Source organism: Centropristis striata, chromosome 24 (genome assembly GCF_030273125.1).
Source record: "Centropristis striata isolate RG_2023a ecotype Rhode Island chromosome 24, C.striata_1.0, whole genome shotgun sequence".
NCBI lineage: Eukaryota > Metazoa > Chordata > Actinopteri > Perciformes > Serranidae > Centropristis > Centropristis striata.
This window is the reverse complement of record NC_081540.1, coordinates 1803840-1827059: the sequence shown is the minus strand read 5'-3', so window position 1 is coordinate 1827059 and position 23220 is coordinate 1803840. Positions and strand designations below refer to the sequence as shown.

General features: G+C 33.9%; 1 protein-coding gene across 1 annotated transcript in view; it reads left to right on the top strand.

Moving 5' to 3' along the window:
• Positions 1–15591, top strand: part of LOC131962898 (heparan-sulfate 6-O-sulfotransferase 3-B-like) — a 42286-nt gene extending 26695 nt beyond the window's left edge. The window contains exon 2 of the mRNA XM_059327996.1: positions 12684–15591. Coding sequence (XP_059183979.1) covers positions 12684–13452 — 769 coding nt within the window. The 3' untranslated portion in view covers positions 13453–15591. The remainder of the gene's footprint in view (positions 1–12683) is intronic.
• The last annotated feature ends 7629 nt before the right edge of the window (positions 15592–23220 follow it).

The window sequence follows — 23220 nt, the reverse complement described above, 5'->3', positions numbered from 1 at the left end:
TGCTCCTCTGTTCTGATTAGGGTTGTCACCATACTAAAATGTTCAACTCGATACCGATACTCAGGAAAATATTCAATACTCGATACCATTTTCGATACCACAAGGATAAAAACAAAGACCCCAAAATTTAACAGAAATATTTTTATTAACAAGAAAAATGCAACATGTAAAAAATGACTCAAAAAGACTTAAAATTACAAAAAGAGCAGAAAAAAATGCCAAAAAAAGACTTAAAATGACTAAAGTGAATTAAAATGACATAAAAAGAAAAATGCCAAAAAAAGACTTAAAAAGACAAAAAAAAACTGGGTGAAAGTGGGAAGAGAAATCTACTAAATTAGTCAAATACACACAGAAATGTTTGTTTTGGATGTTTTCTTTCCACTATTCTGACACAATAATTCCCTAAAATAGACCCAAAATGAGAAGACAAAAAGACCAAAAAAGACACTAAATGACCAAAAAAAGACCCAAAAAGACCAAAAAGACAAAAAATGCCCAAAAAAAGACACAAAATGAGAAGACAAAAAGACAAAAAAAGACACAAAAAGACCAAAAAAAGACACAAAATGACTAAAAAAAGACACTAAATGAGCAAAAAAAGACACATAAAGACCAAAAAGACCCAAAAAGACCCCAAAAGACACAAAAAAAAGACACAAAAAGTCCCCCAAAAAGACACAAAATGACGAAAAAAGACTTAAAATGACTAAAGTGAATTAAAATGACGTAAAAAGAAAAATGCCAAAAAAAGACTTAAAAAGACAAAAAAAAAACTGGGTGAAAGTGGGAAGAGAAATCTACTAAATATAGTCAAATATACACAGAAACGTTTGTTTTGGATGTTTTCTTTCCACTATTCTGACACAATAGTTCCCCTGTACAGTCTCTCTATCCACACCAAGACTCTTATATAAATATATATATTTCTATATATCTGTAGCTCCAGTAGAAGATGGATCCACACTAAACTATAAGAGCAATAAGGTCTGCAAACAAAACTAGATTACCTTCAGAAATATGAGATGAAAGAGAGAAACACTGACAGCCAACCACAACCCATGAAACTCTTTATAATAATAATAATAATAATAATAATAAAAGTGGTAATAAAGTGAACTTATTGAGCTCAGCAGCGTCTCTGACAGCCACGCAGACACTCAGCAGCAGCTTGTTATTCATCTTATTCATATTATAATTAATAAGAAATGATGGACAAAAGCTGAATCAAAGACACGTGGAGACGTTTCTCACGGAGACACGTCGTTATATTTAGACTTCTGTGTTTCAGTGTACAAGTCTGACTTTCCTTGTTGGCTGAAGCCCATAAAAAAGTCTTATTATTACATTAAATATGCATGACTCAATCATTGCATTGATTGTAAAGTGGTGAGGCGATATAAACAAACAAACCACCAACTGTTATCAGGTTTTAGAGGAAAAAGAGACGAGAAAACTGATCAGAAATGTAAAGGTGCTCCTGGAAAATAGGGTAAAAAATAGATAAATATAAGAAAAACTATCAGTCAGAAAAGAGCAAAAGGAAATATATATATATATATATATATATATATATATATATATATCTTATATATATATCTTATATATATATATATATATATATAAAAAAGAGACGAGTGTGTTAGAAAACAGATCAAAAAATGTGAAGAGTGCTCTCGGAAAAAGGGGAAAAAAACGGATAAATATGAGAAAAACTATGAAAAAGAAAAGAGCGAAAGGAAATATTTAAAAATCATATAAAAAGCCAACATGTCTGTTTGTTGTAAAGGCCTTTTTTTAATGATTTGGCCGCTATAATAACAGCTGATTATTTCGGTTTTAGAGGAAAACAAGAGACGAATGTGTTAGAAAACAGATAAAAAATGTGAAGAAAATAGGGTAAAAAACAGATAAATTAAAAAAAAAACAATGAGTGAGAAAAGAGTAAAAGGAAACATTTAAAAATCATATAAAAAGCAAACATGTCTGGCCTTTTTTTTGATGATTTGGCTGCTATAATTACAGCTGATTATTTCGGTTTTAGTGGAAAAAAAGAGACGAGTGTGTTAGAAAACAGATCAAAATGTGAAGAAAAAAAGGAAAAAAACATAAATATGAGGAAAAACTATGAGCAAGAAAAGAGCAAAAGGAAATATTTAAAAATCATATAAAAAGCCAACATGTCTGTTTGTCGTAGAGCCCAAATGGAGGCATTTTTAAAATAATTTGGCCATGATAATAACAGCTGATTATTTAGGTTTTAGAGGAAAAAAAGAGACGAGTGTGTTAGAAAACAGATAAAAAATGTGAAGAAAATAGGGTAAGAAACAGATAAATATAAGAAAAACTATGAGTGAGAAAAGAGAAAAAGGAAATATTTAAAAATAATATAAAAAGCCAACATGTCTGCTTGTTGTAAAGGCCTTTTTTTAATGATTTGGCCACTATAATAACAGCTGATTATGTTTCTGAGTGCCTGGATTGACTTCCTGTTGATCCTGTAATCAGATTTTGATTAAAACATGTTTTTTAAACCCTGATTAGTGTTCAGAAAGTTACATCAGGAGCCTTTTTCTTCTAGGAAAAACACACAAACACACACACACATATGGAGGAATCTCAGCACTTTGGCAAACTATTTTTAATATAATTTATAATCACCAGCACTCAGAAAATTGCTTGAACATTTTTTTTTCCATGTTTCACAAATCCTGAAGCACTCAGAATGTGTCTGGATGCTTTAAGAGTGAAAGAGAGATTCAGTTCATTCTTGAATTTCTCTGTTGGAGGCGTTAAAACGGAGAGGAAGAGAGATTCTGTCTGAGCCGTAAAAACATTATCCTGATAAATGAATTACGTGTTTCCACGTCAGCAGAAACAGCAACATTTGATGAACACGAGTCCAATATTCTCTCTGCTTCAGGCTCTTTGTTGGCCTTTCAACCAGCTCCCAGAGGAAATATATATAATATATATATATAATATCTGGCTCCCTCATAACTTCTTCTGTCTGCAGTGAACCGAAACATTAAATCTGTGGGCTGAAAACCAAAACAACCAGCTGAAAGAAGCTAAAACGCTCCATAAAGCTCAGGGGGATCAGAAGAATCATATCTGACCTACTGGATGAATCTGAAACATGTTAAAACTGCAGAGAAATCATTATTACAATTTACAATTTTTTTAATTTTGTAAGAATTTAACCTTTTCCTGATTTTTTGGTTTTAACTCCAAGTTTTTTTCTAATTTGAGGCAGTTGTTTTTGTAGTCTACAGAAGTTATAAATAAGAAAATAATCACATGTAAAAAAAAAAGATATATATATAAATATATAAATAAATAAATAAATAAATAAATAAATAAATAAATAAATAAAATAAAATAAAATAAAATAAAATTAATTGATTAAAAAAGGTTAAAAAAAAAGAAAAAGAAAATAATCACATTTAAAGTACAGTGTGGTTATTTCTTGATTGAATTTAGTTTGGTATAAAATTATATAAACCATGATCGAAGATTTTAGCCTTATCGCCCAGCCTTATTTTCTGATAATTCAATAAATAAATTGTCTATTTAAACCAAAAAAAGCACATAATAAAGTCTCTGGTTCTATCCTACATGAAAATATCAGAATAAAAAGTGTTGTCCTAATTGTTTTTTCAACATTGCGATTGAAACGATAGAAGCATTTATGTAATATATATTGTTTTTATAGTTTAGATGATAAACATCATCATGTCGTCCAGCCCTATTCTCTCATAACTCAATAAATAAATTGTCTTCTATAACAAAAAAGCACAAAATAAAGTCTCCGGTTTGATCCGACATGCAAGAATCAGAATATAAAGTCTCCAAAAATTTATATAATAGACATTGTTTTAATAGTTTGGATGATAAACATCATATCGCCCAGCCCTATTTTCTGATACTTCAATAAATAAATTATCTATTATAACAAAAAACACAAAATAAAGTCTCTGGTTTGATCTCTCATGCAAGAATCAGAATATAGAGTCTCCAAATGATATTTATAACATTTATATGACACATTGTTTTAATAGTTTGGATAATAAACGTCGTTATACCGCCCAGCCCTAATTGCAGCGGAGATATTTCTGCAGGTTTTTGAGGTTTTCCTTCAGATCAGAATCCCTCGTGGGCTCAGAAACACTTTTTAAATGGATCTGAGAGTTATCAACACCCTGACGGCGGTGAGAAATCAGTGTGCAATCCTGAGCTTGTTTCCAAACGGCTTCTCCTCCTCCTCCTCCTCCTCCTCCTCCTCCTCCTCCTCATTTGAAGCCAGAGTCTGTTCGGTAGTGTTCAGTAGTATTTCTGTTTCATAGCATTTCATTTAAACAATGGGTCTCAAACTGGCGGCCCGCGGGCCAATTGTGGCCCTCGTGACGATATTTTGTGGCCCCCACCTTGATATGAAAGTTTAATGTGAGTTTTATATGAATGGCACTTTACCGTGTTGTGGTGGAAGGTCCCTTTAATTACTTTTTTGGTAATTTTGTGTCTTTTTTTGGTAATTTTGTTTCTATTTTAAGTAATTCAGTTTTTTTCTGTCATTTTGTGTCTTTTTGGGTCATTTTGTGACTTTTAAAATAAATAATTTTGTGTCTTTTTTGGTAATTCTGTGTATTTTTTGGTAATTTTGTGTCTTTTTTTTTTTTAAAGTGTCTTTGTTGGTCATTTTGTGTCTTTTTTTGGCCATTTTGTTTCTTTTTTAAGTAATTCAGCTTTTTTCTGTCATTTTGTGTCTTTTTGGGTCATTTTGTGACTTTCTTAAAAAAAATTGTGTCTTTTTTGGTCATTTTGTGTCTTTTTTTTTTAGTCATTTTGTGTCTTTTTTTGGTCATTTTGTGTCTTTTTTAGTCATTTTGTGTCTTTTTTTGGTCATTTTGTTTCTTTTTTAAGTAATTCGTTTTTTTCCTGTCATTTTGTGTGTTTTTGGGTCATTTTGTGACTTTTAAAAAAATAATTTTGTGTCTTTTTTGGTCATTTTGTGTCTTTTTTGGTCATTTTGTGTCTTTTATGGTCATTTTCTGTCTTTTTTTTTGTCATTTTCTGTCTTTTTTTCGAAATTTTGTGTCTTTTTTTGTCATTTTGTTTCTTTTTTTAGTAATTTTGTGTCTTTTATTGGTCATTTTGACTGCCTCCAGCGGCCCCCAGGTAATTTGAGTTTGAGACCCCTCCTCCTCCTCCTCCTCCTCCTCCTCCTCCTCCTCCTCCTCCTCCTCCTCCTCCTCCTCCTCCTCCTCCTCCTCCTCCATTGACGGCGATCAGTGGGAGGAACCGGGGAACTAAAACCTTTCTCCATAAACGCCTCTAAAACTAAAAGCAACATGATGTGTTTTCAATAGTAAAAAAAGATGAAATAAATGAGATTGTTGTCGATCCAGACGCTTTCTGTCCGGGCGGCATAAATAGTTTCCATCAAGGCTTTTATCGTCAGACTCACTGTGTCCTTGAGTGAATTAACAAGGCACGTATTGATCTTTCAGCTGTGAGTTTCCTCTGCAGCTTTCTGATGGTGATTTAGAGAGTGAGAGAGAGACAATCGGGCCGAGAGACGATCGATTCTGTTTGCAGGTTTTTGCCGTATGGAAAAAAAAAAAAAAAAAAAGGTGACATGCGGCAGCGAGAAGGGCACGGAGTCGGATTGATCGGCTGCAAAACGCGATTAAACTTTACGTTCAGAAAGCACCATGCATGATCACACACGCTGCCAATATCTGTGTTATTAAGTGACAGAAAGTCTTTGATCCTGGACGATCAATCAGGAACAAAAACGTTCCCACTTTGTCCTGAAAGACCTGAAACCATTTAGCACATTAGCAGAGCGCTCAGGCAGCGGCGTGGAATAAAGAGAGATGGATGGTGGAGGAAGAGGAGGAAGAGGAGGAAGAGGAGGGCTGTTTTCTACAACAATAAACTGTTACAGGAAAGAGACTCAGCGCTGCTTCTAATGTGGAGAAACTGAGTGTAATTTAGAAGCTCCAGAACAATTAAAGCTGCTATAATAAAGACTTTTATTCATTAATATCCAATCCACTTTATTTATAGAGCACAATTTTATCAAACACAATGTTTCCAAAGTGCTGCACAAACAATAAATAGATAACACGATACAAAGAGATGAAGTAAACAACATAGAACAGTAAAATGCAATAAGATTTTTTCGGTCATTTTGTGTCTTTTTTTTTGTCATTTTGTGTCTTTTTTGTGTCATTTTGTTTCTTTTTTAAGTAATTCAGTTTTTTTTCTGTCATTTTGTGTCTTTTTGGGTCATTTTGTGTCTTTTTTTTAAATAATTCTGTGTATTTTTTGGTAATTTTGTGTCTTTTTTGGTCATTTTGTGTCTTTTTTTGGTCATTTTGTGTCTTTTTTTGGTCATTTTGTGTCTTTTTTGTGTCATTTTGTTTCTTTTTTAAGTAATTCAGTTTTTTTTCTGTCATTTTGTGTCTTTTTGGGTCATTTTGTGTCTTTTTTAAAACTAATTCTGTGTATTTTTTGGTAATTTTGTGTCTTTTTTGGTCATTTTGTGTCTTTTTTTGCTCATTTTGTGTCTTTTTTTAGTAATTTTGTGTCTTTTATTGGTCATTTTGATCCTGCCTCTCCAGGTAATTTGAGTTTGAGACCCCTGATTTAAACCAAACTTGATGACTTGAAGCCGAATAAGAACTACCTAAAAAACTAGCTGGGTTTTTAGCCTAAAATCGGCCATTTTTTGCTCTCTATCAGCTTTAAAAGCTGTTTGTGTTGTTTGGAGTTTATTATCACAGGTTTAAGATGATATTTATATATATTTTACCTTTAGAGAAGCTCCTCCTGCTTGTTTTCTACCTTAATAAACACTATAAACTGAGGGATCGATGGATGAGGAACCCTAAGCCGCTCAGCAGATGAGTAATTATTGCTGACCTTCATCCTCTGACCCGTGTAAGAGGAGAGCTCTGACATTTGCTGCTCTCCGTCGATAGGTCACGATGAAAGCTCAGAGCGGACGGTTATTGATCCGGCTGCCTGGCGGATAGATGATCGGCACACAAGGAGGAAAACACCCAGCTGGTTTATTCTCCAGGAAGTGAAACAAAGGCAGCTCTGTCTGTGTGTGTGTGTGTGTGTGTGTGTGTGTCTGTGTGTCCGAGCCGACCTGAGTAATTCAGTTATCTCCAGTGTGGAGGCCATTATCTGAGGGTGGCCATGATCTCATCATGACACTCACTTTAGGAAACATCACAGCTGACGGAGACTAGAACTGATAAATTGTGGAGCTTTTAGAGTCGTTTCTGCTGCCCAGTAACACGACTTCTGCCTCAGTTTATCTCATTTCTCACTTTTAGAGCTGAACTTGAAACAATCACAGCTGTGCAGATGCTCTTATGGCTGCTTATTAATGTGTTTTAGAAAACAAGCAATTGAAAAGACACAAAATGACCAAAAAAAGACACAAAATTACTGAAAAAGACACAAAATTAACAAAAAAAGACACAATATTAGTAAAAAAAACCCACAAATTTAACCAAAAAGACATTAAATTAAACAAAAAAGACACACAATTAACAAAAAAGGTTACAAAATGACCAAAAAGACACACAGAATTAACAAAAACACCCAAAATTAACAAAAAACACACAAAATGAACAAAAAAAGACACTAAATTAACAAAAAAGGTTACAAAATGACCAAAAAGACACAAAATTAAACAAAAAAGACACACAATTAACCCAAAATTAACAAAAAACAGACAAAATGACCAAAAAAAGACACAAAATGACCAAAAAACAGACAAAATAACCAAAAAAAGACACAAAATGACCAAAAAAGACACAAAATGACCAAAAAAAGACACAAACAACCAAAAAACAGACAGATCTGACAAAGCATGACTTCAGACTTTCTACACGTCTGCATGGTGTTTAAGTTTGTTTGGCATCCTTTTGATCCTTTTGTTGTATTTAAATCCCATAAAGATCTGTTTATTTTGTGCTCCTACTGCTGTATTAGAGTATGGATCATCACTTTAGGAAACATCACAGCTGACTGAGACTAGAACTGATAAATTGTGGAGCTTTTAGAGACGTTTCTGCTGCCCAGTAACACGACTTCTGCCTCAATTTATCTCATTTCTCACTTTTAGCGCTGAACTTGAAACAATCACAGCTGTGCAGATGCTCTTATGTCTGCTTATTAATGTGTTTTAGAAAACAAGCATTTTAAAAGACACAAAATGAACAAAAAAAGACACAAAATTAACAGAAAAAAGACACAAAATTAACAAAAAAAACACAAAATTTGCAAAAGAAAAACCACAAAATGACCCAAAACACACATAATTAACAAAAAAAACACACAATATTAGCAATAAAACCCATAAAATTAACCAAAAGACACAAAATGAACAAAAAAGACACTAAATTAACATAAAAAGGTTACAAAATGACCAAAAAGACACAAAATTAAACAAAAAAGACACAAAATTAACAAAAAATGTTAAAAAATGACGAAAAAAGACACACAGAATTACCAAAAAGACACAAAATGACCAAAAAACACACCCAAAATTAACAAAAACACACAAAATTAACAAAAAAAACACAAGAAATTAACAAAAACACACAAAATTAACAAAAAAAACACAAGAAATTAACAAAAAACAGACAAAATGACAAAAAAAAAAGACCAAAAAACAGACAAAATGTAAAAAAAAGACACAAAATTACCAAAAAAAAGACACAAACAACCAAAAAACACACAGACAAAGCATGAGTTCAGTCTTTCTCCACGTCTGCGTGGTGTTTTAGTTTGTTCGGCATCCTTTTGATCTGTTTGTTGCATTTAAATCACAACATTTAAAGGACTAAATGCGTTTTAACAGAAAGTGGCTCATCTTTCCGAAGCGCAGAGGGATTTATATATATATATATATATATATATATATATATATATATATATATATATATATATACCAAAATATACAATTATAAGATGATATAGAGCAGAAATATCTAGTTTTCTCTCAGAAAGTGAACCATTCTGCCACCAGAATGAGATAAATCTATTGTGGTAGTTTCTGTAGAGACGTGATGCAGCCAAGGCTTTTACTTTATATCATCTTTAAAAATTTGATTTAAAAGCAGCAGAACCTTGACCTGCAGCAGCTCATCGACAATATCTTTTATTATAAACCAGTTCTACTAAATATAGTGCAACAAAAAGAAACTACCACATTACATATATATATATATATATATATATATATATATATATATATATATATATATAACAAGAAAGTTTCTTGGCTCATTGACGGTGATGAGATTTAGATATATGACGCAATTCAGCTGTTACATTTACAACAACAAAGATCTGTGCAGTCAACAATTTTGACTGGTAATTAAGACTTTTTTTTCTTGTAATTTAGACTTTTTTCTTGTAATGTAGACTTTTTTCTTGTAATTTCGACATTTTTTTCTTTTTTCTTGTAATTTTGAGTTTTTTCTTGTCATTTTGTCATTTTTTTTCTTGTAATTTTGACTTTTCTTGTAATTTTTTTACAGTTTTTCTGGGAATTTAGACTTTGTGTCTTGTTATTTTTTTATTTTTTTAACCATGACAGTAATATATATATATCAGCCAAAACAGTATTTTTTACAGTTTAAAATACACTGGCACCGTATCTCTAACAAAAATATACCATTATATATATATATATATATATATATATATATATATATATATATATACACACACACACACACACACACACACACACACACACAAGCAATCACTGTAATTTTTGCATTTATTTTTTGGTAAAAAATACTTTTTCTCACTGTTAAATGTACTAAACACCATGTCTCTAACAAAATATACTGTAATATTTAATGGTGTTTAGCACATTTAACAGTTAGAAAAAGTATTTTTCACAAAAGATAAATGCAAAAATTACACTGTGTATATATATATATATATATATATATATTATGATTCAACTTGTATTGAGTTTTTACAAAAAAGAAAAAAGGGTTGTCATGTTTCAGCAGTTTTTCACCCTAAAACCTAGAGAGGTTTTTTAATGTTTGTGACTTCAGATCCTCAGAGTTCTGGTCTCTTCTGGACCAGATTCAGTCCTCAGAGACTGTAAACCTGATAAAAACAGACTAACAGGTAGCAGCAGGAAGCAGTTCTCCAGGGAAAAGGGAAACTGATCTCTTTGTATGAGGTTTCAAAGAGAATCTTCCCCAGCAGCGTTTCTATAAAATGTCCTTGGATGTGATTCTTTATGCAGCGTCTGAATGGAAACAAACTGCTGCAGAGAAATAAAATGTTCTGCTTTTTATTTGGGCTCGGCAGCGAGGTCAGCCACATCTCTGAGCACAAGATGAACATTTTATATTTCCCTTTTATCTGCCTGCTTCTCTTTTCACTAACTTGTTTTCTGAGCGGCTGACTCCTCCTGTCACCTCTCCGTTCTGCTGCTCCTCTCTGAACTCCTCACAGAGGAGCAGAAAAAACTGTTTGGGTGGTTGAAAAGGTTTTTCTGCTGCATCAGAGACATCAGGACACACGAAAGGTGGCGCAGAAAGAAGAAAAACTCATTACAAGAGGCAAATATTTGGTCAATGCGTTTCTGTTTTGATAATTTCGTGTCGTTTTTTGTCATTTTACATCTATTTTTGGTCATTTTGTTTCTATTTCAATAATCTTGTGTCATTTTTTGGTTATTTTGTGTCTTTTTTGGTCGTTTTTTGTCATTTTCGGTCATTTTTGGTTGTTTTTTCGGTCATTTTTACATCTATTTTTGGTAATTTTGTGTCATTTTTTGGTCATTTTGTTTCTATTTTGATAATTATGTCTTTTTTGGTCATTTTACATCTATTTTTGGTTGCTTTTTATCGTTTTTGGTCAATTTTTACATCTATTTTTGGTCCTTTTGTTTCTATTTCAATAATTATTAGTCATTATTTGGTCATTTTGTGGGGGTTTTTTGGTCATTTTGTGTCTTTTTTGGTTGTTTTTTTGTCTTTTTTGGTCATTTTTACATCTACTTTTGGTCATTTTGTTTCTATTTTGATAATTTTTGTCGTTTTTTGGTCATTTTGTGTCTTTTTTGGTCATTTTACATCTATTTTTGTTTGTTTTTTGTTGTTTTCGGGCATTTTTACATCTATTTTTGGTCATTTTGTTTCTATTTCAATTATTTTGTGCAATTTTTTGGTCATTTTTACTAAAAAATGACCAAAAAAGGCACAAAATAAGAAATAAATTGATTTTTTCCATGACTGTATAAACCATCGAAGAATATCTCTGTTGATTTCCTTTTGAGAAACTTGTTTTCTGAGCTGCTGACTCCTCCTGGCACCTCTCCGTTCTGCTGCTCATCTCAGAAAAAGCAGAAAAAGCCAAGTTTAGTTGGTTGAAAAGGTTTTTCTGCTGCATCAGAGCGATCAGGACACAGGAAAGGTGTCGCAGAAAGAAGAAAAAAGTCATTACCAGAGGCAGACGGGAGCAAATTGGTGTGACAAAAACAAAAATAATTGCACATTGCAGGATATTAAATGCTATACCTGCTAGGTTTGCATTTCTTTCCTGTCATTATTCTCCAACAGCCTCATACACTCTCCATAATGTTTTTCATTTAAAGCCTAATCACGCTGTGTGTGTGTGTGTGTGAGTGTGTGTGTGTGTGTGTGTGTGTGTTCTCTATATATTTCCAGCTCTGTGCCACTTCTTCCTGCTCACATTTCCTTTTTTAACTGCAGCAGGATATGAGAAATGTGATGTATAGTTTCATCCTCCACTCTGGAAACACACACACACACACACACACACACACACACACACACACACACACACACTTCTACACTTTATGCTGCATGCTGGGGCTTTGAAATACAAAGCTGAGGCTGTTTGACTGAAATAAGATATTATTATTATTATTCTTCATGCACAAGTTAAACAAACATCATTCTTTTCCTTTAAGGCAAACTATTTATCTCATGTTCATGTTCCTACTAGTGTTTTAGGTTTCTACTAGAACACTTTTACATGCTTTAATGTTCAAAAACCCATTTTATTTTCATCTCTTAAATTAAAGTCTTATCAGATATACAAACAAATGAACCTTTAGTTGTAGCAGACATTAAAATCAACAAGAAACTGAAGAAAACAAAGTGGTTTACTTCTTTTTAACCATTGGCATTGACTGTATTTTTGGTCATTTTGTGTCTTTTTTGGTCATTTTGCATCTACTTTTGGTCATTTTGTGTCTATTTCGATAATTTTGTGCCATTTTTTGGTCATTTTGCATCTATTATAGATCATTTTGTGTCTTTTGTAATTTTTAAATCTATTTTTGGTCATTTTGTGTCTTTTTTTGGTCATTTTTGCATCTATTTTTAGTCCTTTTGTGCCTTTTCAGTCATTTTTACTTGTATTTTTGGTCATTTTGTGCCTTTTTAGTCATTTTTACTTGTATTTTTGGTCATTTTGTGTTTGTTTTGGTCATTTTTACATACATTTTTTGTCATTTCGTGTCATTTTTGCATCTATTTTTGCTAATTTTGGGTCAAGAAAATGAAGAAAACAACGTTGTAATAATTTTTCCCTGACTGTATAAACCATGAAATGACATCATCATGTCTCATGACTCTCTGTGTGTGTCTCTGCAGGAACTTCTACTACATCACGATGCTGCGTGACCCCGTGTCTCGCTACCTCAGCGAGTGGAAGCACGTGCAGCGCGGCGCCACGTGGAAGACGGCGCTGCACATGTGCGACGGGCGGCCGCCCACGCAGGACGAGCTCCCGGCCTGCTACAGCGGCGAGGACTGGACCGGCGTGGCGCTGACGGACTTCATGAGCTGCCCGTCCAACCTGGCCAACAACAGGCAGGTGCGCATGCTGGCCGACCTCAGCCTGGTGGGCTGCTACAACATGACCACGGTCAGCGAGCTGGAGCGAGGCCGCGTCCTCCTCGCCAGCGCCAAGGCCAACCTGAGGAACATGGCGTTCTACGGCCTCACCGAGTTCCAGCGCAAGACGCAGTTCCTGTTCGAGAGGACGTTCGGCCTGCGCTTCATCCAGGCCTTCACGCAGATCAACAGCACGCGCGCCGCCAGCGTGGGCATCAGCGAGAAGGTCCGCTGGCGCATCGAGGGCCTGAACGCGCTCGACGTGGAGCTCTACGAGTACGCCAAGGAGCTCTTCCTGCAGCGCTACCAGCACGGGCGCCAGCGCCAGCACCGCCAGGAGCGCCTCAGGAGGTGGCAGGAGAAGCAGCACAGGCAGCGGCTGCACAGGACCTACCTGGCCCAGCTGTGGAGGGGAGGAGGAGCAGGAGCAGGGGAGGAGCAGGAGGAGGTGAAGGGGCTGCAGGAGGAGCAGCAGGAGGAGGTGGCCACCACTGAGGACTACAGCAGCCAGGTGGTGAGGTGGTGAGGAGGACTCTATCACCCTCTGAGGACATCTTCTGGCTCTTTAAAGCCCCCGAACCATAGTGTTTCTGGGTGTTTTCAGCTGAAAAAGACTTTTTCCGTTGACTTAAATCGGGTAAAACAAGTCAGAAACGTCAGAAACTCATCATGAAGCCTGGAGGAATGACTGGAACTGACTACAGCAGAACTTTATACTGTTAAACATGACCAAAAATGGCAAAAACAAACATGTTTCTAGCAGGAATATGATCTGAAATTGAGGAGAAATTCAAGATTTCTGAACCAAAAACTGCACAAACAAACATGATTTTAGATCTGAAATTGGGGAGAAATTAACAACATCTGAAACCAAGATTACAGGCAATTACAAAAAGCCTGTTCAGTGTTTTTTGGGTCTTTTGAGGTAGAAAAATCGGGTAAAACAAGTGTGTAAATCAGCAGAAACATCAGAAACTCATCATGAAGCCTGGAGGAATGACTGGAACTGACTATAGCAGAACTTTATACTGTTAAACATGACCAAAAATGGCAAAAACAAAGCAGGAATATGATCTGAAATTGAGCAGAAATTCAAGATTTCTGAACCAAAAACTGCACAAACAAACATGATTTTAGATCTGAAATTAGGGAGAAATTAACAACATCTGAAACCAAGAAATCTGCTCTGATTGGTCAGTGTTTCTGGGTCTTTTGAGGTAGAAAAGATTGACTTAAATTGGTAAAAATAAGTGTGTAAATCAGCAGAAACTCATCATGAAGCCTGGAGGAATGACTGGAACTGAGAATAGCAGAACTTTCTACTGTTAAATATGACCAATACAAGATTTATTAACCAAAAACTGCACAAACAAACATGTTTTTTAGCAGGAATATGATCTGAAATTGGGGAGAAATTAACCACAACGATTACAGATTGCAGTTGCAGCCACATACCTGCAGCAAATTAACCCAAAACTGGACAAACAAACATGTTTTTGATCTGAAATTGGGGAGAAATTCACTATATCTGCAACCAAGATTACAGGCAACTACAAAAAGCCCACTCTGCTCTGATTGGTCAGTGTTTCTGGGTCTTTTGAGGTAGAAAAGTTTGACTTAAATTGGTAAAAAGAAGTCTGTAAATCAGCAGAAACATCAGAAACTCATCATGAAGCCTGGAGGAATGACTGGAACTGACTATAGCAGAACTTTATACTGTTAAACATGACCAAAAACGGCAAAAACAAACGTGTTTTTAGCAGGAATATGATCTCAAATTGAGGAGAAATTAACAACATCTGAAACCAAGATTACAGGCAACTAGAGCAACATGAGCATGAACAGAAATCTGTCACTTCCAGTCAAAAGTGCAAAGGAAACTGTTGTAAACAAGGTTTTTGCTCACAATTATTAGAGATGACAAATAAAAGATTTCTGAACCAAAATCTGCACAAACAAACATGTTTGACATGTTTGAAATTGGGTAAAAAAAAGGGTGTAAATCAGCAGAAAGTCATCATGAAGCCTGGAGGAATGACTGGAACTGAGAATAGCACAACTTTCTACAGGTAAATATGACCAATACAAGATTTATGAACCAAAACCTGCACAAATAAACATGTTTTTAGCAGAAATATGATCTGAAATTGGGAAGAAATTCTTTAAATCTGCAATTTGCACCATGAAAAATCACTTATTAAACTTCTAACCCAAAACATGACTCAATAGAACATGTTTCAGCAGGAATATGATCTGAAATTGGGGAGAAATGAACAACCAAGATTACAGATTGCAATGCAGCCACATGCCTGCAGCAAATGAACCAAAAACTGGACAAACAAACATGTTTTTAGCATGTTAGTTAGTTAGTGATCTGAAATTGGGGAGAAATGAACCCAGAAATCTGTCACTTCCTGTCCAGAGTGCAAAGAAAACTGATGAAAACTATGTTTTTGCTCACAATTATTAGAAACTTTATGCAGTTTTAGGTTTTTAGGTCTTTTATTGTTCTTTTTTTTTCTCCAAACAAACTTGTTTATAGCAGGAATGTGATCTGAAATTGGGGAGAAATTCACCATATGTGCAACCAAGATTACAGGAAACTGCAAAAAACCCAATCTGCTGTGATTGCTCAGTGTTTCTGGGTCTTTTGAGTTAAAAAATATGACTTGACTATGATATTGGTAAAAAAACATGTTTTTTAGCAGGAATATGATCTGAAACTGGGGAGAAATTAACAACATCTGCAACCAAGATTGCAGGCAACTAAGCAACATGAACATGAAGGGAAACTTCCAGTCCAGAGTGCAAAGGAAACGGATGAAAACGAGGTTTTTACTCACAATTATTTGAAACCTTGGAGGAAAAAATGACCAACAAAGGATTTCTGAATGAAAAAAAATCTGCACAAACAAACATGTTTTTAGCAGGAATATGATCTGAAATTGGGGAGAAATTAACAACATCTGCAACCAAGATCACAGGCAACTAGAGCAACTAGAGCAACTACAGCAACATGAACCATGAAGGGAAACTTCCAGTCGAAAGTGCAAAGGAAACTGATGAAAACAAGGTTTTTTCTCACAATTATTCCTAAAGATTTCTGAACCAAAAACGTCCCAAAGGAGGAGGAGCCACTGACTGACTGACTCTGCTCCTCCTGCGTCTCCTCCTGCGCCTCCTCCTGCGTCTCCTCATCGCTCTGTCGGACTACCAAACGGTGTCTTAATAATATTTATGATGGATGTATTTGTCATGGCTACATAAACTGAAATAATTTTCTATGTTTTGTTTCCTTTCTTATGGCTTTTTTTGGCGCTGCAGTTGTGAATTTCTATTGATTTATTCATTAGCAAAGAGCTTTGAATGTCCTCAAAGCAGCGAAGATGTTTCTGAAACTTCGCTAATAATTAGTAGATCTTTTAAAAAATAATAACCAACATGCTCCAGGAGGTAAAAGAGGATTCTGGTCTAGTTCAAACCTGGTCCAGGACTGGAAGGATCTGGGGATCTTTTGGTTTATTGGATGTTCCGTTCACAAAAAGATATTAAAAAACTAATGAGTGGTCAGTTGGTTTTTGTTTTAAAACACAAATATACACATTTAAATACAAGGCTTATTGATTCATCAGCTTTTTGTGTCTTTTTTGTGTCATTTTTGCATCTATTTTTCGGTCAATTTGTTTCTATTTCGATAATTCATTTCTTGAATTCTTGAACTTCGATAAGTCATTTTTTGGTCATTTTTGCATCTACAGTCATAGAAACATTCTTGATAATAACCAAAGTGACATAAAATAACTACAAAGATATGCAAAATAGCAAAATGACTAAAAAGTGACATAGAATGACTCCAAAGAGACATAAAATGACTACAAAGAGACTCAAAATAACTCCAAAAAGTACAAAATGACTACAAAGAGATGCAAAATGACTACAAAGTGACATAAAATGACTCCAAAGAAACATAAAATGACTACACAAGTGACATAAATGACATAAAATGACTACAAAGTGACATAAAATAACTCCAAAAACTGCAAAATAACTAAAAAGTGCCATAAAATGCAAACAAAGAGATGCAAAATAACTCCAAAGAGATATAAAATAACTCCAAAAAATTCAAAATGACTACAAAGTGACATTAAATGACTACAAAGTGACATAAAATTACTCAAAAGAGATGCAAAATGACTAAAAAGTGACATTAAATGACTACAAAGTGACATAAAATAACTCCAAAGAGAGTAAAACCATCAGGTTATTGATCACAGGCTCTTTGCTTCCAAACTGATCATTTAAAGTTCAATTGAGAATGAAAATAACCTGATAAATAAGTTTTAAGTATCCTTTTGTGAATGGTGATCCCAACGACCACAGATCCAGGACCCTTGTGTGATCCTCTGTGTGTGTGTGTGTGTGTGTGTGTGTGTGTGTGTGTGGCTCCGTGTTGACCAGTAAAGCTCGTAGTGACTCTGTGGTGTTTGGCTTCATAAATAACCATTTTAAAGCACAAAGCTGGTAACAGTGTGTTTCTGTTCCTGTCTGACTGGTTCAAGCTGCTGCAGGAATTAATAAATCAATCAATAAATCAATCAATAAATCAATAAACAAAGAGACGCAGCATCCAGTGATGTAGATCTGACTCTGGGACGCATGTTACATGTTCTACCTTTCTCCTTTTCCACAGCATGTTCTCACCATAAAGACCTGAAAACTGCACACCGTGTCACAACTTCTTCCACACACACACACACACACACACACACACACACACACAGACAGGCTGTCAGAGAACATTGGTATTTCCACCATTAGATCATTGATCTCAGGCTCTTTGCTTCCAAATTGATGATTTAAAGTTGAACTGAGCCTGACTCTATATATATATATATATATATATATATATATATATATATATATATTACTTTTCAGGTCGAGATTTAACATAAAAACACGATAAATCTGAAGTGATTTGACTTTTTCTTCCAATTAAACCTCATAACTGCAAATTAAGTCGTTAAAATTAGCCCTCTGTACTAAATGCAAGTAAGTTATCTCACTATATCTCACTTATCTATATATATATATATATATATATAGAGAGAGAGAGAGAGAGAGAGAGACAGAGAGAGAGAGAGAGAGAGAGAGAGAGAAAATGACTACATAGCAACATAAAATGACAATAAAGAGATGCAAAATAACTTCAAAAAGACGCAAAATGACTCCAAAGGGATGCAAACTGACTACAAACTGACATAAAAAGACTACAAAAGGATACAGAATGACTCTACAAAAATGCAAAATGACTACTAAGAGATGCAAAATAACTTAAAAAAATGCAAAGTGGACCACAAAGTGACATAAAATGACTACAGAAAGATACAAAAATGACTCAAAAAAAATGACAAATGACTCCAAAGAGAGTAAAACCATCAGGACATTGATCTTTGCCTCCAGATTGATGATTGAAAGTTGAACTGAGTGACTCTCTGCTCTGCTAGAAAACCAATCTCAACAGGTTTGTATGTGATGTGAGGTGATTCATATTAATATCCTGTTAGTGGAGAAACCACTGGAGGTATAATGACCTCCACACCACTCCATTTATTCTAACAAGGAGGAGAATGAGGAGGAGGAGGAGATCAGTCAGGAGGAGAGAAGTCATTACAAAGTGACATAACATGACTCCAAAATATGCAACACGACTACTACTACTACTGTTTGGCTCACAAAAAGATATTAAAAAATGAATGAGTGGTCATTTGATTTTTGTTTTAAAACACAAATATACACATTTAAATACAAGGCTTTTTGATTCATCAGCTTTCTGTGTCTTTTTTGGTCATTTTGTTTCTATTTCGACAATTTTGGATAATTTTTCGATCATATTATATCTTTTATTTGGTCGTTTTGTGTCTTTTTTTGATCATTTTTACATCTTTTTTTGGTCGTTTTGTGTCTTTTTTGATCATTTTTACATCTTTTTTTGGTCGTTTTGTGTCTTTTTTTGATCATTTTTACAACTTTTTTTTGGTCGTTTTGTGTCTTTTTTGATCATTTTTACATTTTTTTTGGTCGTTTTGTTTCTTTTTTGATCATTTTTACATCTATTTTTTGGTCAATTTTTTTGGTCATTTTTGCATCTACAGTCATGGAAACATTCTTGATAATAACCAAAGTGACATAAAATAACTACAAAATGAGATGCAAAATGACTCCAAAGAGAGGGAAAATTTCTACAAATTGACATAAAATGACGACAAAGTGATATAAAATGTCTACAAAGTGACATAAAAGGACTACAAAAGGATACAAAAATGTCTCAAAAAAAGCGAAATGACTACAAAGTGAAATAAAATAACAAAAAAAAAGCAAAATGACTGCAAAGAGAGGAAAAATGACTACAAAGGGGTACAAAATGACTACAAAAATGCAAAATGACTACAAAGTGACATAAAATGACTACAAAAGTGACATAAAATGATACAAAGTGACATAAAATGACTACAAAGACACGCAAAATAGCAAAATTTCTACAAACTGACATAAAATGACGACAAAGTGATATGAAATGACTACAAAGTGACATAAAAGGACTACAAAAGGATACAAAAATGTCTCAAAAAAAGCAAAATGACTGCAAAGGGGTGCAAAATGACTACAAAAAAGCAAAATGACTGCAAAGAGAGGAAAAATGACTACAAAGGGGTGCAAAATGACTACAAAAATGCAAAATGACTCCAAAGTGACATAAAATGACGACAAAGAGACATAAAATGACTACAAAAGTGACATAAAATGACATAAAATGACTACAAAAGTGACGTAAAATGACAAGATGATACAAAATGACTCAAAAAAAATGCAAAATGACTACAAAGATGTGAGGGGACATCATATGTAGACTCACATCTCTTTTTGACTACAAAATTAGATGCAAAATGAGTCCAAAGAGATGAAAAAAGACTACAAAGGGGTGCAAAATGACTACAAAAATGCAAAATGACTGCAAAGTGACATAAAATGACGACAAAGAGACATAAAATGACATAAAATGGCTACAAAAGTGACATAAGATGACTACAAAAGTGATATAAAATGACAAGATGATACAAAATGAATCCAAAAAATGCAAAATAACTACAAAGATGTGAGGAGACACATCATATGTTCAATCACATCTTTTTTTGACTAAAAAATGAGATGCAAAACGACTCCAAAGAAAATTTCTACAAAGTGACATAAAAGGACTACAAAAGGATACAAAAATGTCTCAAAATAATGCAAAAAGACTCTGCAAACTGCAAAAAGAGAGGACATTGATCTTTGCTTCATAATTGATGATTTGAAGTTGAATTGAAGCCGACTGGTGCAGCAGACAGAACTCTGCTCCATTTGCTCTCTGCTAGAAAACCAATCTCAACAGGTTTGTATGTGATGTGAGGTGATTCATATTAATATCCTGTTAGTGGAGAAACCACTGGAGGTATAATGACCTCCACACCACTCCATTTATTCTAACAAGGAGGAGAATGAGGAGGAGGAGGAGATCAGTCAGGAGGAGAATGTCCTCAGACAGAAATAGTGTTGGTTTATTCTCCTCTCAGCAGAAACACACACACACACACATGAGACTGATAGAAGCTGAGATAAACACAAAAACACCTCAAAATGTCACATTAACCCCGTCTGAAATATCACTGGTTTCTGCCACAGCGTGCTAATTGTTAATGATTGTGTGTTGGAGCAGAAAGCAGCTGTTGCAGCAGATAATTTTGGTCATTTTGTGTCTTTTTTGGTCATTTTTTTATCTAGTTTGAATCATTTTTTGTCTTTTTTAGTCACGTTTACATCTATTTTTGGTGAATTTGTGTCTATTTAGATAATTTTGTGTCATTTATGCATCTATTTTTGGAATTTTTTTGTCTTTTTTAGCCAGTTTTGCATCTATTTTTGGTCATTTTGGTCAATTTGTGTCTTTTTTGGTCATTTTGTTTCTATTTCGATTTTTTTTGTGTCTTTTTTTGTCTTATTTTTACATCTATTTTTGGTCGATTTGTGTCTATTTAGATAATTTTGCGTATTTTTGCATCCATTTTTGGTCATTTTGTGTCATTTTTACATCTGTTTTTGGTCAATTTGTGTCTATTCCGATAATTTTGTGTCATTTTGTGTCGTTTTTAGTCATTTTTACATCTATTTTGGTCAATTTGTGTCTATTTCGATAATTTTGTGTCATTTTTGCATGTATTTTTGATCATTTTGTTTCTATTTTAGTCATTTTTGCATGTTTTTTTTGGTCATTTTGTTTCTATTTTAGACATTTTTGCATGTATTTTTGGTAATTTTGTGTCTTTTTTGGTTATTTTTACATGTATTTTTGGTCATTTTGCATGTATTTTTGGTCATTTTGTTTCTATTTGTCATTTTTGCATGTATTTTTGGTCATTTTGTTTCTATTTTAGTCATTTTTGCATGTATTTTTGGTCATTTTGTGTCTTTTTTTAGTAATTTTTGCATGTATTTCTGGTCATTGAGTAACATTAATCCCATGTTGTTGTTGCCCCAGCGTGCTAACTGCTGTGGACTGTGTGCTGGAGCAGAAAGCGACATATGGTCTCCAGGATGAAGCCGTTTGAGGACAAACAGAGGAACGGCTTCCTTTATCTGCCTGCATGTCTCCGTGTTGACAGGGACTATTTGTTCCGGGAGATAAAGAAGAAGATTTTCTCTGGTTGGTGGATGGAGAGATGAGGAATGTGCTGATGGGGAATAGGAGGTGAATGCTTCTGTAAAGAGAACTAAGTGCTCCTCGTCTCCAGTCGTTCACAGACGAGTAGCTGCAGGAGGTGTTGTTGGGCTGTAAAATCATTTTATCACACTGTCGGCAGACAAACAGCCTCATCTTTGATACGCACGCACTATTTTTACCAGCATTTTATAATCTCCTGCTACTGTCAGATGATTGGAGAGGAAATGCAGAACAAGTGTCACCTCTCAAAGTCTTTGTGTTGATATGAAACACCAGGATATTTAATAAATCATAAATATAAGTCAGAAACTAAAACACTACAACATTATCTATTATAAATCATAAATCTAAGTCAGAAACTAAAACACAACAACATTATCTATTGTCTAACAAGATGACATTTTCTTCAATCATTTTCAATGTCAAGCTAATCTAAAAAGAGAATTTTTGGTCATTTTGTGTCTTTTTTAGTCATTTTTGCATCTATTTTTGGTCATTTTGTGTCATTTTTTGCTCATTTTTACATATATTCGTCATTTTGTGTCTTTTGGTCAATTTGTGTCTTTTGGTCAATTTGTGTCTTCTTTTAGTCATTTTTGCATCCATTTCTGGTCATTCTGTGTCTTTTTTTAGTCATTTTTGCATCTATTTTGGGATATTTTGTGTCTTTTTGGTCATTTTTGCATCTATTTTTGGTCATTTTGTGTCATTTTTTTGCTCATTTTTACATATATTTTTGGTCATTTTGTGTCTTTTGGTCAATTTGTGTCTTCTTTTAGTCATTTTGGCATCTATTTCTGGTCATTTTGTGTCTTTTTTTAGTCATTTTTGCATCTATTTTGGGATGTTTTGTGTCATTTTAGTCATTTTGTGTCTTTTTTTAGTAAATTTTGCATCTATTTTTGGTCATTTTGTGTCCTTTTAGTCATTTTGTGTCTTCTTTTAGTCATTTTTGCATCTATTTTGGGATATTTTGTGTCATTTTTTGCTCATTTTTACATCAATTACTGGTCATTTTGTTTCTTTTTAGTCATTTTTACATCTATTTCTGGTCAATTGCCATTTTCTTAAAATCATTTAAATGACAAGCTAATCTAAAAAGAGCCAGACTCCAAAAACGCTGTGACGATGTGTGACATGTAAATAAAAACAGACTGCGTTAAACTCAGAATTCAGTGAATATTTACACAAAAAAACAAAAGTTTGTAGGTTTAAATAATAAACAAACTATATATCTCTACAAATCTCCAGCCCTCATAAATTACATTTTCCTTTTCAAACAAAAAAATCATACGAAATTGTAGTGAAGTTCACCAACTACGACTATTTAAGTTTCATTCTTTGAGCACAAAACACACATTTGATGTTTCTGATTATGACATTCAAAGGTGAAATATACAACATGTTGTACAGACCTGCTGATGTTCTGTATTAAATAAAAATACATGGTAAAAACTTTATGTTTGGCTCGTTTCCAATCCACTTTATTTATAATATAATAATATCATTTATTATTAAGCACAATTTCAGTAAACACAA